At 37.9% G+C, this 15423-nt stretch overlaps 2 protein-coding genes across 5 annotated transcripts in view; both read left to right on the top strand.

Annotated features, from left to right (window-relative positions):
- The window catches only part of WDR35 (WD repeat domain 35), a 59126-nt gene extending 56909 nt beyond the window's left edge, over positions 1–2217 (top strand). For both annotated transcript variants that reach the window (XM_042933610.1, XM_042933611.1), the window contains 2 exons: positions 954–1194; positions 1496–2217. In XM_042933610.1, coding sequence (XP_042789544.1) covers positions 954–1194; positions 1496–1646 — 392 coding nt within the window. In that variant the 3' untranslated portion in view covers positions 1647–2217. The remainder of the gene's footprint in view (positions 1–953; positions 1195–1495) is intronic.
- Positions 2218–5344: 3127 nt separating this feature from the next.
- On the top strand, positions 5345–12062 carry TTC32 (tetratricopeptide repeat domain 32). Of its 3 annotated transcripts, XM_042933614.1 has the most exons (4): positions 5345–6670; positions 10096–10262; positions 11227–11261; positions 11706–12062. In XM_042933614.1, the coding sequence occupies exons 1-4, from the start codon at positions 6519–6521 to the stop codon at positions 11712–11714; spliced, it is 363 nt and encodes a 120-aa protein (XP_042789548.1). In that variant the 5' UTR covers positions 5345–6518; the 3' UTR covers positions 11715–12062. The 3 variants fall into 3 exon arrangements, with proteins under 3 accessions (XP_042789548.1, XP_042789546.1, XP_042789547.1); XM_042933612.1 differs by having other exon boundaries at positions 11227–12062; XM_042933613.1 differs by lacking the exon at positions 5345–6670 and adding an exon at positions 6683–7044 and having other exon boundaries at positions 11227–12062.
- The last annotated feature ends 3361 nt before the right edge of the window (positions 12063–15423 follow it).

Genomic DNA, 15423 nt, shown 5'->3' on the forward strand with positions numbered 1-15423 from the left:
TTATACACAGTTTCTAAACTTGAAAGATAAATTAGAATTTTAACTTGAGAGTTTTCATCTACTGGGTGAAGAAATCCAATATACAATCTATTAATTCTACAGTACATTTTAAAGAAAGATTATAGGGGCGCCTGGGTGGCTCAGTCGGTTAAGCGGCCGACTTCGGCTCAGGTCATGATCTTGCGGTCCGTGAGTTTGAGCCCCGCGTCGGGCTCTGGGCTGATGGCTCAGAGCCCGGAGCCTGTTTCCGATTCTGTGTCTCCCTCTCTCTCTGCCCCTCCCCCGTTCATGCTCTGTCTTTCTGTCTCAAAAATAAAATAAATGTTAAAAAAAGAAATTAAAAAAAAAATAAAGATTATATCTCTAGTATAGAAAAAGTAAAAATAAGATATGGCAGCTATCAAACGAAATGTCTGAACTGACAACTTAAGAGGCACATTGTCACTTCTCTTTTCTCAAAGTTCTGTTTCATTCAGTAAGACAAAAAAATCTCTTCAAAGAGATGCAAAGAAAAAACACGATTTCGTACTGCTTTGCTTTTTTATCAAAAAGAAACCTGATGTTATTTTGAGTATTATGACTAACAGTATAATATTAATTTACTTTTTTCTGGAATGCCACAGAAATTTTTAATATATTAACATGAAACAAAAGATGTGGGTTTTGATACCAATTTTTATTTTTATTTTGTCTTTGTGTGTGTTTCTGAATGGCAGAGCGTGCACATCATTTGATGGTGGTTGTTTTGTAGGACCTGAGCTGTTAGCTAGCGTTACAGAACTGGGAACTCATGTAACCTGCTTCCTTCTACCAGTGCTTCCATCTCCCACTGTTATTTTAAGTTTGTAAGAGTTCATGTAGGTTAAACTAAAGCAGCTTAACATAGACTCTTTTCCATGCACGATCATACTAATGATTTCTTTTCAAAATCTAAGTTGTCCTCTTTTCTCTAGCTCTTCACCTGAGAGACTATGAAGACATCATCCCTGCCGTCGAGATCTACTCTCTGCTAGCACTCTGTGCGTGTGCCGGTAGAGCTTTTGGTACTTGTTCAAAAGCTTTTATTAAACTTGAATCTTTAGAGACCCTCAGTTCAGAGCAGAAACAGCAATATGAAGATCTCGCTTTGGAAATCTTCACCAAACATACTCCAAAAGATAATAGAAAATCTGAATTGGACAGCCTTCTTGAAGGGTAGGCTAATTGTCATTAGTATATGTTATACACCCTATTAGAAGCTGAGATTTCTATAAGTGTAGTAGTGTGATATAATAATTTAAGCACTAAATTTTGAAGTAACTTACCTTAATATTACAACCTATTTTATTTAGTCTTGTGAGTATATTAATGCTTTATTTTCTTATTGTAAGAAAAGTTTTTAATCGAAAGTTGCCTTGAGATGTTTTTCATTCCTTAATTTTTTAATTGTGATAAGTAGTTTAAGTAATTAGAAGTTTTAAAGTATAATTCATTGTTTTTCCTCTTGTTTTTACAGAGGGGAAGGGAAATTGCCAACATGTGTTGCCACGGGAAGCCCAATCACAGAATATCAGTTCTGGGTGTGCAGTGTGTGCAAGCACTGTGTTCTGGCTCAGGAAATCAGTAACTACAACTTCTGTCCCTTATGCCATAGTTCAGTGGGATGAAGAAATGACAGATTGTATCTAACTGTAACATACATGTAGCATGTATACATAGCTGTAACTGGATATACAATAAAGTTGACTTTCATACATTTTATATAAAAATCAGCACCATTATTTCATAGTTGTATATTTACACAAAGTTACAAATTATGTGTATATAACATCTATATTATATATACATATATGTATTATGTATACATACAATTTTGTGTAAAAATACAACTATGAAATAATGATGCTGATTTTCATATAAAATGTATGGAAATCAGCCTTATTTCCTACCTGCCTATATCTATCTCTCTGTCTATAAGTTATGGTTACATAATACTATGAAAAAATTCCAAATAAGAAATTTTTCTCACAGTTTCAAGGTTACTAATTCATTAAGAAACCTTGGCAGGGGGCAGGTGGGGGAAGCATGGGAGTGGGGCAAAGTTGAATTTAGGGAGTTGACATAACTTGTATTAGAAGAATGTTAAACAATTGTGATACTAAAATTAGCTCTATTGCTAGCTGTATTTAATTAAATAAGTATTGAATGTCTTCTGTATTTTATTTTCAGAAATGAGAAGACACTTAAAGATATTTTTTATAATTTGAATTGTTTCTAATAGCCTTATTTTTTTATATAGCTTTTCCTTTTTTATCTACCCTTTTAGCCTCATCTGAAATATGGCATTTGGCATTACTCTTTATATTGTGGAGAAAAATTGGCTGTATTTATAATGATATAAATTTATACAAAAACATCCATTTTATAGTTATAGTTTTATTTGAAACATTGTCTCCAAGCAGGGCCCTTCATTTAAACAGCTCTGGGGCTGTGGGGAATGATCCTTTCTTAATAATGTGTCTGTTTTATCATTAATTTAAAAAGAAAAAATTGCAAGCATTACAATGGGTAATTGCTTACCTGTTTTATATAGCTAGAAGTGTTCTCCACTTCTTTCTCATGAATTTATGTCCTTTCATTTTGTGGCTGCAGGCCAGACTCTAGCACTGTTTCATCACAGTTATTTGCTCAAGTTTGGCTGTTTAGTAGAGGCAATAAATAAAGAGAAATATGCCACGCTACTATTGCAGCTATAATACTTAGGTTAGTTACCACAATGTCTGAAAACAACCATTATACCTTGTAGACCTAGTTATCACATATGTCTACATGTGTATACATACATATATACATACATGTGTAAACATACATATATATATAGAGAGAGACATATCTTTTCTACTACTGTAAAATCTTATGCCTGTTTGGGATTTATATCTCGGAAAGTTTTAGTGATCTTCCATAATGTCTTAAGGACCTTTGTTTTGCATAAAATAGTACTAGAGACTAAAGACCCACAGTATGAACTGACTTAATTTGGTTTATTCAGCATGAAGGAAATTTCAGAATAACAACACCAAAAAACTCTCCCCTGATGAAAGGAGCAAAGAGAAGCAAAATTGTCTATATGTAACAAGTACTTGGAGAGAAGTTGGACAGAATGAAGCATATAATGAAAACAGTATAATGAAGCAGTTATGTTTCTCTTCCTGTAATAAGCATGTACTGACTCCATTTAATTAATGCTGAGTTGTTCTTTATCATAAAACTTGGCCTGAATTATGTGAGGTTTCAAAGTATAATTGTATTACATTTCAAAGTTTGAAAATACTTTGGTAGGCCAAAGTATTGAGATGATGGGACCAACTGATAAAATTTATGGTGATAAGCAGTGTGCTTAACAAGCAACAAAGATTGTTGACCTGCTATCATGCCACAAATGCTAATTTTATTACACACGTTGGTTTTTGTTTTTGTTTTTGTTTTTTTGCTAAATACACTTGGAAATGATCTTTTGTATTCCAAGAGCTGAGATTTTAGGTTTTACATGGCATTAAAAAAAAAAAAAAAAGGAAAGACTAAATATTGACTTGTATTTATTCCTAGTTTCCTCTATGTATAACTTAAGGGTAACGTGGTATTTGTTTTGTTTTGATTTAAATTTTTCAGTGGGGGTTGTTTAGGTGGGTGTTGGGATCCAGAGTGGATAAGAGGAGAAAGGGACAGGAGGTACAATAGATGTAGAATATCATTTTTACTACCAAACAGAAAAAACAACTTTGACAGGTACTAGGCAAATGTCCGATGATTGGAGGTTGCAGTGAATTACTCTAGAGGTCATATAGAGTTCTCATTTAGAAATGGGGGAAATTTTTACCAGATTTTTAAGAGAAAATCAGAAGTACTTATTTGATAATTTATAGCTCTAAGATATTGCTACTGAGTTTCTAAAATGAAAATGACAATATTATGTTGCCCCCTACTGTCTATTCTTAGGATTAATTCATTTTTAAAAATAAATTAATGCTTTTTTTTTAAATAAACATATTTTTAGAAAAGTAACATATATCCCTGGTAGAAAACTACAAAAATACATAAAGAGTATTTATGAGAGATGGGAAATGAAAATGGTCTTAATAACCTTTTTAAAATTAGAGACATTAATTTATATTTTAGTTGAATTTGAAGAAAAAACGGGTGAAACTGAAGAAATCACTGTATTGTAAGTTCTCTTCATAAGAACTACTTGTTCTTAAGAAATTTCTCTAAAATTAAGAGAAAAAGTAGACATTAAGAGGCTTGGAGTTAATATTTTATTTAACTACTAATTATTTGGCATAGCTTATATTTCTAGTAAGTAAAATTTAGAGAAAAAATGAGATACCTCTCACAGATACCATAATAGCCAAAATTAAAACTGCCAAGTATTGGTCAGGATATGGAACAACTGAAACCCCTATATATTGCTGGTGCAAATGCAAAATAGTACACTCGTTTGGGAAGAGTTGAGTTTCCTAAGTTCTCTATATATTTTGGGGGGGAAATATGTATGTGTATGTGTGTATGCATGTATACATATGTATTTGTGTGTATGTATATATATTTTTAACTGCTCCAGTCAATGAAAGTGAAGCTTTACTGAGGCCCCAGGATCATAGGGTCAGGCAAGAGGCTGCCCTGTAGGGGAAGGAGGAGCTCATTGAGGGACCTTATTTGACTTTTCTTCTCAGGGCTTGGGTTGTTGGTGTGGCCATACTTTTTTCAACAGTTGACAGTATGAAGCGGCAGGGGAACATAACACATTCAGCAGATTATCGTGTTGCAGTTGTATTTCTGGGTGAGGAGGCTCGTTGATGCCACCCCACAGGCAAAGCACCGCATGCAGGTGGACTCTGTGGAAGACGCACTTGAGCGTCAGAGAGGGACAGCAACTGAGCCTAGCGCCAGCAATGAAATTACAGGGCAGGCCCTCCAGTGTCATGTAGACCAGAGCTTCTCAAGTGTGACAGAGACACCAACTCAGAATCTTGTGTGTCCTATCAGTAGATGGACACATCAGCCCAGCATCTCTCACAGAACACGATTTGCAGATATTTTCTCCCATTCTCTGGGTTGTCTTTTTACTCTGTATAGTCTTTTAATGCACAAAAGTTTTAAATTTTCATGAAGTCCAATTTATGTTTTGTCTTTGGGGTCACATCCAAGAAGTTGCCAAATCCAATGTCACAAAGCTTTTGCTTTGTATTTTCTTCTAAACATTTTATATTTTAGCTCTTACGTTTAGGTTTTTAATCCATTTGGAGTTAATTTTTTTATATGGTGTTTCAGTCCAACTTCATTCTTTTGCATGTGGATATCCAGTTTTTTCAGCAACATTTATTGAAAAGGCTGTCTTTATGCTAATACCACAGTGTTTTGATTACTATAACTTTGTAGTTGAGTTTTGAAAACAGGAAGTGAGTACTCCGACTTTGTTATTTTCAAGACTGTTTTTGGCTATTTGGGATCCCTTGAAATCCCGTTATTAATCTTAGGATGGATTTTTTCTATTTCTACAAAAGTATCATCGGCATTTTGAAATGCATTCCATTGTATCTGTAGGTCCTTTTAACTTGAACATGGGATGTCCTTCCATTTATTTATGTGAAATTTCTTTCAGCAGTGTTTTATAGTTTACATTGGACAAGTCTTTAACTTCTTGGTTAATTCCTAAATATTTTATCCATTTTTGATGCCATTATAAATGGAACTGTTTTCTTAGTCTCCTCTCTGGAGTGTTCACTTTACATAATTCTTACTTGAACTAAACATCTACTGTACTTAATCAATTACAATCTGGGTTTCCCTTTGGCATTAACAGCCAGAGAATGTAAACTAACATAACAGACCAAATTTTTAGCACAACATATTACTTAATGAATTCTTACACTATTCCACAGATATGAGAAGTTTGCAATCTAGGATCTTGGAGCTAATAAATGGTAGTTTGAATTCGGACACCTTCTCGACAGTGTCTCCGAATGGCCGCAGCCTATTCAGATCATCCTCTACCGGGTGTTTGGCTAAGAGTGGTCGCTGGAACCCCAAAGGCGTGCTACAATAAATCTGCTGGCCAGTTAGCCATTCGTAAAGCAAACCAAGGTTTCTTCTGCTTCCGGCACAGTGAGGCTCTCTCCCCCCATAACTCGCTGTAACAAAGGACAAGCTCCTCGCAACATAAGTCCACGGATTTGGAAACCAGTTTGGAACCATCTGTCTACTGCTTTCTAGAAAAAAAGGCAGGCAGGACCAGCAGTAACAGCAGAACCGCACTTCACCGTAGTCGGTCCAAACTTTACCGGTACGACTTAGTTCCCCGCCAGCACCGGGTCATCGATATCGCGAGATGATGGGTCCTCGAAAGGCACAAACTTCCCCCTTTGCGAGCACCGAGGTTTTGCTGTCAAATTCCGGGAGTGCGGAAGTGGCCCTGTGGTGTTGCCTCTAATCGTTCAGAAGTCAACTCCTTTTCTACACGAAAAGCTAGGCCTCAGACCGCTATGGATGGGCAGCAAGGGCAACCAAGTCAAGCATCGCTGGCACTCGCCCAAGCTCACTTCAACAAGGGCGAATACGCGGAAGCCGAGACGCTATACTCCGCTTACATTCGCCAGTGCGCCTGTGCAGGCTCCGAGGGAGCTGCGCCCGGGAGGTAACTATCGCGAGAGGTGGGGTAGCTGCACCTCGGGGAGGTGCGAAGCAGGGGTCGTCAAAGCCCGGCGCTCAGCCGCCTGAGTTTGGGGTACCGAGGATGCTGGGGGCGGATGCTTGCCTTTTCAGAAGGGCAGCAAGGGGCGCGTTCTTCTGGGACACCCGGGGCACCCGCTGCCTTCTCCCCCCGCCCCTGGGAGTTCTGTGTTACTCACTCTGACCCAGAGCGGCAGCTACGCTTTTCCGCCTGTCATTTTAACAGGCGGATATCGGAGACCTTGTGATGGCGATTGGACACGACTGGGTAGTGCCACGCGAGTACGTGGGACTGCGACTCCAACCGCCACATCCCAGCGAGGGTGTTTCCTTTTTCACGTGTGTGTGTGTGTTGCGTGGGGGGGGGGGGGTTGGAGATCACTCGGCCTAAATATTTCACCCACACATCATTCATCCATCGATATTTCAAAATGCATTTCTAAATATTAAGGATTCTTAAACAACCATAATATCATTATTGTCACAAAATTCCTTAATGTGAAATACACAATTAGTGTTGTGTCCTGATTAATAACGTCTGTTGTTGTTTGTTTGTTTGTTTGATTTCTTGGTTTGTTTTTTATAGCATTTGGTTCAAGTCAGGATGCACCAGGTCTCAATCTATAAGGCTCCCCTTCTTTTTTTCCCTCAAAGTCTGTCGAGGAAGCCATCGTGTGTTTTGAGTGTTTACTGAATTCATCTCCCTGATGTCTCCCGCACTGTTTGTGAGTTGGCATTTAAATCCCGAGGCTCGATCCAATTCAGATCCTGTATTATGGCAAGACTATGTCACAGGTGGTGGTGTGGACTTCTGTCAGAAAGCATATAATGTTTTTCTTTTTGTGATGTTAGCATCCTCACCTGCTAATACCTGCTTGCCCGAAGTACTTTGGGTTTATACCTGGATGTGTAGCTTTTGTTGTTATTCCAAATTTTGTCTGTGTTCTTATTGATGGAGTGGGGTGGACGAGGATGAGAAAAGAAAGAACAGAGACGGGTGGAATGAACAGCTTTTTGCCAGTTTTGTGTCTTCTGCACCATCACTCTTCTCTACCTTCAGGGATTTGGTTTTTCTTGACAGGATGCCAGTTTGTTTTTTGAATGAGCCTTATGATTCTTCTCCAGGTTGTTAAACTCATATGGAATGAAACCAGAAAAAATAAATTTGCTTTCTTGTTTTGATAACACACCAAGGTAATAGTTAATAGAAATTTCTGAACAGGCAGGAAGACAGTAGCACCATTCCCTGAGCTCCCCTGACCCCTCCAGCCAAGGAAAAAAAAAAAAAAAAAAGATTAGTAAACATAGAAAATGTAGTTTTCTATCATTGTTTCAAGCTCAAAGAATAGACTTACCTAGTAGGTTTCAAAAAGTATTCATCAGCAACATAAATATTGGGCCATCTAGTCTCCTTTGCACATCCAGCCTGAAAGCACTGACTATGTTTGTAGCAAATGTAGTATCTGCGTCTTAACGAAGGCAGGACAGAACATCTGCCAACATTTGGTAGAAGGTGGTCAGTGTGCCTGAATGAACCTTACTTCCTTACAGTTCTGAAAATCTTCTAGGATCTCATGAATTTACAATGAATTCTGTCATTTCAGATTTTTTCCATCAAATATATCTTTTAGCTTCAATTTATTTTTTAAAATAGTAGGTCACTGAACCATTTTGCAAAAGTATTTGCAATTTTTGCATTCCTATCACTCTGAATGGTTTACAACATTTTGTTTTCATATCCCAAAGTGCAGTGTTAGCCATAAACCTAACTTCCAAATGTATTATTATTTTATTTTTTATTTTTTGCTAAAGTGTGCAAATGCAAAAAATCCACATTTGTGTTAGGTAATTAAATTCTAGTATGATAAATACTATCATTACTAAAATCTCAATATTGTGAAAATAAATTTCGGCTTCAACTGTTAGCCCGTGTGTTTAAAATATGAAGCGATTTCCACATGAAAAGTACATTTTTAGAATTTGTTGTAATGAGATCTAATTCTGAACTAAACATTTTACGGACCTCTGAATATAAGAAATTTGTAACAAAGTTTTAAAGCTTAAAAATGGAATGACTAAAACCTTCCTGGAGTCCTGAGGCTGCATTTTTAAAAAGAAACCCTTTACTGGACGGCAGTTCACTGAGTATTGTAACAGAGATAGTTGTAGGGAGCGTGCCCTCCTGTTCCCCAGGTTTCAGCGATGGTGCTGGTGGCATCCAGAGTATTCTCGCACTCAGTCTCTGTCATAGTTCACGGAAACAGAAGTTTTCTCATGTTGCAGTGTTTCTGTCCATAGTTAGTGAACTTAGACTTTGAAGGAGACCCCCGTGAGGACCTCTGGTGGAAGCCGTGGTTGCAGTGCCTGTCAGATCTCAAGGATCTCGATATTAAGAGAATGTCACTTTTAATATCACTGACTGCAGTCACAGTGTTTTCTGAGGACTGTACTTTGCACCGTGGGGCATCACAAAGAAAGAGAGCTGAGTGTAGCCTGTGCCTTTTCTATTTGGCTCAAATTTGAGAATTCCCTTGGAAAAAAAGAAAGGAAAACAGAATTGTCTTGGACACGGAGCAGCGTCCATTAATGTTCTCTGTGCAAGTGACTTCTCTGGCAGAGGAGGGGTGACCTGCTGAGTTGGTGGCTGGTCTGGCTGCCTTGGCTAAGCCCTTAAAGAAAGTCTGCTCACTCAGAGCCCCTTGGGCAGCCTCTGGAGGCTTCAGAAGCAGAGCCGATTCTGCACACAGGACCCCCAGAGCCCTGGGGGCTGATGCCCTCCTAGCAGAAGGCCCGTGTGGCCTTGGGGGCGATCCCACCTAAGATGGGAGGGAAGGCAGCTTTGTCCTGAGAAGCCCTCCCTGGGGGACAGCATACTGAATTTCCAGTCAGGGTCAACTTGTATTTCTTTATTGGTGAAAAATGATTAGAAATCTCATTTTTGGGGGGGATCACTTAAAAATTTGAGAGTAACACTGATGATTCAATCTGCCGTATGTCTGTTGCAGACTGGAACTTTAGGCTGGCTTTTCCTCCTTGCTCAGCATGTCGTCTTTGCCCTGCTGGTATGTGCTGAGAAAATGAACAACGATTTTAATATTACATTCTGCAAAACAAGTAGTCAGTGAACAGGGTCTCTGAACATACTATGAAATTAACGTGTTTTTTCAGACTGACCAGGTAACGCTACCTCCCTACAACGTAGATAACGGGATTAAACAAAAATTGATTCCACTGCTTTATTTCTTCGCATTTCCTTTCTTCAGCGTGGTGTTCCAGTGTAGATACTGCATGTTATAGGCGATGAAGTTTGACAATACCCAAAAGACAGTGAAAGTGGAAGCGGGAGGCGTTTGCTAACACACGTTTTTAATGCGAACTTTTTGTTTAAAGTAAATGCAGCCCCGAGGATTTGGCTACTGCGTATAACAACAGGGGGCAAATCAAGTACTTGAGGGTTGATTTTTATGAAGCCATGGATGACTACACATCTGCCATACGAGTCCAGCCCACGTTTGAAGTTCCGTATTACAACAGAGGGTTGATATTGTATAGGCTGGGTAAGAATTTTTTCCCCCTTTTGTCTTTGACTATATTCTGTGAATTCAGAGCTCTCAGATGCTGTGAAACTAATGTAGTAATCACCAAGTCTCCAATTTATGTTAAAATTGAGGCTTAGAGCCTGGAACAAAGAAAGCATTTATTCTGGGCTTTTGGTGGGCTTTACAGACCGCAGTGGAGCCCTGTGGTGGGGTTCGGACCTAGCGCCGGGTGAGGGTGAGCCTGTCACTGGGCGCCTGTGCCTTCCCAACTGCTACTTGAGGGCAGTGCTGACGGCCACCTGGGAAACTTGTCTGAGTTAAAATCTATTTTTTTTTAATGTTTATTTATTTTTGAGAGAGAGAGAGAGAGAGAGAGAGAGAGAGCAAGTGACGCAGGGGCAGAGAGGAGGGGACAGAGGATCCAAAGCAGGCTGTGCGCCACGGACAGCAGAGCCCGATGTGGGGCTCAAACTGGTGAACTGCGAGATCATGACCTGAGGTGACACTCAATCGACTGAGCCTCTGAGTTAAAGTCTTTAAAGGCACCTGAGACAATATAAAGTGAAAGGGTTTTAGATCCTTGCATTAATGGGACTGTAGGTACTGTTTCCCTTTTAAAGTGTTAAAAAGAATACGAATTTCCTGTTTTTAATTTCACTGTCATTGTGTAAAATTGGTGTTAGGATTTTGTTGAGATTTTATGATGATTTATGCTATAAATAAATAAACCCAGAGCTAATTTTAAGTGTTAATTTAAATTGAATTTAAAATTTTAATTTTAATGATGGCGTAAGGGCATGCAAAATTGCTTTGATATACACATGTGTATGTCATTACTAAGAGAAAAACAATCCTTTACTAGGAGTGGTTGAAAGCTCGTAAATATAAAAGCCAAAGTGTGTGTTATCTGAACTCTGCTATGAATAATGTATAGGAATACTCAGTTTTATTACTCTTTTTCATTTTTTGCGTTCTGGTACAGGATACTTTGATGATGCTTTGGAAGATTTCAAGAAGGTATTAGACTTAAATCCTGGATTCCAAGATGCTACTTTGAGTTTAAAACAGACTATTCTAGACAAAGAAGAAAAACAAAGAAGAATTAATGAAAAAAATTATTGAAAGTTTTAGCATAATTGAAATATTAACTCATGATCCTTATACCTGGCATCTCGTTGCTTGTAATGTCAAATTAGGTGTTGAGCTATTTCGATTTATATTTAAGGTAGAGATTCATTATTAGCACTGAAAGTTAAGTGATGTATTTAAAGTAGTTAATTTCAGATTGAGTAACTATGTTGAATAAGTTGCTTTTTATAAAGTGTAAATAAATAATACCAAGGTATAGTGTGTTATTACAGTAAAATATTTAAAGAAGAGTGTGGCATTTTCTTCAGTAAAACTATATTTTTTGTTGTTTTCTATTCCCAACTTTGTATTTAAAAAATTTGGCATCTACAGAAAAGTTGAAGTACAATACAACGAACATCTATAAACTCTTCACTGGGATTCGCTAGTTGTTACCATTGGACCACATTTGCTTTCTCTCTGTATTTAAATATATAAATTTTGCTGGACCATTTGAAAAGAAGTTGCAGATATCCCAATACTTTACCCCTAAATGTTTCAGTCTGCAGCTTCTAAGAATCGAGACATCCTCCACTGCAGCTGCAATACCATTATAGTACCTCATAAAATTAATCATTCTATAATATCGTCCATACCCAGCCCATGTTCGAATTTCCCTGATTGCTTCCACCGTGTCTCACGTAGCTTTTTATTTCTGGACCTGGAATGAATAAAGTTACATTGCCTTTTGTTGTTGTATCTCTTTGAGTTCTTCTAATCTAGAATAGTTCCCTGCCATTTTCTCCCCGTGGCATTCACCTGGCGAGCAAAGCTTTTTTATACAGCTAAGCTAAAGAGATGCCACATTGGGGCTTAAAAACAAACACATGTTCTACATGTGAACGATTTGAAACCAGTCTAGATTTTCTCCAGAAATCATTGATAAGATAGGTTGATATTTAAATACGTAAGTCTTCTGTCTCTGGATAATGACAGGAGTTATCGTCATCAACATTTATTGACTACTCACTACAAGCCAAGTACTCTTCAGACTCTGTGTAATGAATTAGGAATTGGAAGGGGGTGGATAGAGAGGTGAGGAACTGAGAAAAGCACTTCATGAACATAAGGCTTAAAAAAAATCTGATTTATTTGGGTGCTGTCAATAAACAGGCTGATAAAGCTGTCTAGAATGGGCAAGAAGGGGGAGACAAGACAATGCCGTATCTCCTCTACGTTTTTTGTTTGTTTTTATTGTTGAGGTTTGACTTTCAAAGATACATATCCTCCATCTTGGGATCGCCCACACCGTTTTACTGTTGCCGTGGGAAAAACCGTTTTGGGGTGGCAGTGACCCTCAGGAGGAGAAAGGCCAGGGCAGTTGCCCGGTGGCTTTCGAGGAAGATGTGCTGTTAGTTCTCCGGCCGGCCCAGAGGCAAGCACCGGATAGGCCTTAAGGGTTGTTTCGAGTTCAAGAGGTCTCGTGAAGCAGAAGTAATTGCCCAGCTTGTAGTTCATAAACAATATCTGGCAAAATACATGGAGAATTTGGGCTGCAGGTGAATGAGTATTTTTGCAAAGAAGTTTGAAAGGAAACTGAAAGTATCCGTATCTCTGGAATTCTTCACATTTTCCAGCGTGGCTTCTCTTTCCATTTGTTGGAAATGTCTTTAAAACAATTTGTAAAGTTGCATTAAAATGTGAAAAAAAAAAATCTCTCTTAAAACTTTTATTTAAAAAGCAAAGTCCGTAGGCCTTGGGAGAACTTCAAGCCCTTCTATCCAGAATATCAAATATTTATATAACGCTCCAGTAACTTTGTTTTCTCTTGGCTTCTGTTCTCTTTTCCCTACTGTTGACTGGGGTCAGAAGTAATATGAAAAACAAAAACCAATCCCCCCACCCCACCCCGCCCAACTCCGTAAAAGAATTTATTTGGTTTTTTAGATTCAACATTTCTTCATCCTTTATCGGAAGAAAAGAAAATCACTGAAGGTCTGAATCAGCACTTGCTAATTAGAACCCAGGCACGGCTTTTTCTCTTGATACTGGAAATAACTGAAGAATAATGTATTTTTATCACTTCAAAACTTCAGGCATTATGCATCCAGATTGTAAATTTCTAATTGACAAAATAATACCTTTGCTATGTGCCTTAAAGATATTCTTTTTTGTGTGCTATTACTCAGATTTCTCGTATTTTAGTATTTCTACTAGAAAAGTACCCAAACGATGTCATTTTCCAGTTTTTCTCTCTGCAAAAACAAGGCAGAAAATTGTGATTTGTTACAAAGTACGGTAAGATAGAATAAATGGACGTAAGTTACTTTTGAGCTTAGAAAATAACTCTTCCACCAGTTGAAAGCCGGGAACTATTTATTTTTGCTGAAATCTAGAACTGAATGAAGCCTGAGGACTTAACTCTCCGACAACAAACTACAGTCTGCTCGTGGAACAGCAAACTAAATTTCCAGGTCAGCTTTTAATCATTATCTCTTTGCCCTCTCTTGGCTCTTCTCTGGTGTTTCCTTCTTTCACTGGCCTCTCTACCCTTCCCCCACTCTCAACCTAAATCTTGGCCCCCTGTCACCGTCCAGGTCTTAAGTCTCTTCTCAGTGGGTGTGATAGATGTCAACCTGCCTTCAGGGCAAACCAATTTGGCATTTACACTGATCTTCATCTCAGTACCAAGTCTAATCCCCCTTAAAATTTTAACTCAGTTTCAAGTAATTAATTAAGCCTCTTTCTTGCTTAACAGCGTTTATTTGTCCCTGAAAATGTTTCTAGTTGAAAAGCTATTATTAAAAAAAAAATCCATTCCATTAAGTTTAACTGGAAAAATTATGAATTCCATTTTAGCCCAAGATACCCAAATAGTTTTCACAGGTAGAAAAATATATTAATTGAGCAATGAAGACAAGTTTGTATAAGTAATAGGAATTTGAAATCACATAATTACATTTACAACAATTATATCAAGTGTTATGTCATGAATGTTGACTTGTACTCATTTTTTTCTTCCTGTACTATTAAAAAAAAAGCTTTATTGAGACATAACTCACATAGCATACAAATCACCCCCTTAAAGTGTACAATTCAATGTTGTTTTTTTTTTTTTTTTTGAATATATTCAGTTTCTGTCCCGCTTTTAAAAGCAAGTTTTCAGCATTTTTGGGTTTCATGGTCCTCTTGTAAACTACACTTACTGAAGTTATAACAGAAAAACACTTTTGGGCAAATGAAGGGCTAAACAGTACCTAAGAGCTTACACACAAAACAGATGGGGAGTCCTGAAGGATCGTCTCATCCCCTAAGTAGCACAATGCCAACTGAGTACACGGGAGGCTGTGGCTCTGCCCGAAGCTGACATCGGAATTTCACTTCTGCAGCACGTTTACCTTGTTTGAGTCAACAGGTTGTTATTTTTAAAAAGTGCTGACAAACACATGGTATAACTTTTCAAGACTCTAGTGAAAAGCCAACAGTCGCTACATGAGCTAAGTGTGTTATTATAACAGCTTCTAGATGAATTCATGTTTTGGTGTTTTCCATACTTCTCAAAAATGTGACAATAAATTACGGGAAAGGGATTCCAGTTAAAATGGCATTTGGTCAGAGACAGAGAGATTTATTGAATTTCACATCTGATGTCAGAGAGCTTAAAAACAAACGCCATTACATTCTTTACAAAAAGGAAAGAAGATGAGAAATACAATTGTGTTTTTTTGAGAAGCAAAGCAATTGGTAAGATTTAAAAACAGTTTGTATCTTTTAAAATCACAAGCAGATGAAAGGACACATCCAAAAGGCAAATGATAAAAGATGTAGCAAAAGACAAATGATAAAAGAAACCCAAAAGGGAAGCCCACAAAGAAATTCTGACCTGAGAATATGCATGAACAGAGTGAACTCAGAGCACAGCAGTGTCCTCCCAGGTTTGTGTGTCTGTCAGCATATAATCTCACGTGCAACAACACAATGAAGGAGGTCTTGTTTTTCATAAAGGGTGAAGCTGGGGCTGAGAAATTCAGTAACTTGCTCAAAATGATGTTCCAAAATCCATGTAAACGTTCGAAACTGCAGTTAGTTATCAACTGATTTTTGTTGCTAG

The sequence above is a fragment of the Panthera leo genome, chromosome A3, assembly GCF_018350215.1.
Source record: "Panthera leo isolate Ple1 chromosome A3, P.leo_Ple1_pat1.1, whole genome shotgun sequence".
Lineage (NCBI taxonomy): Eukaryota > Metazoa > Chordata > Mammalia > Carnivora > Felidae > Panthera > Panthera leo.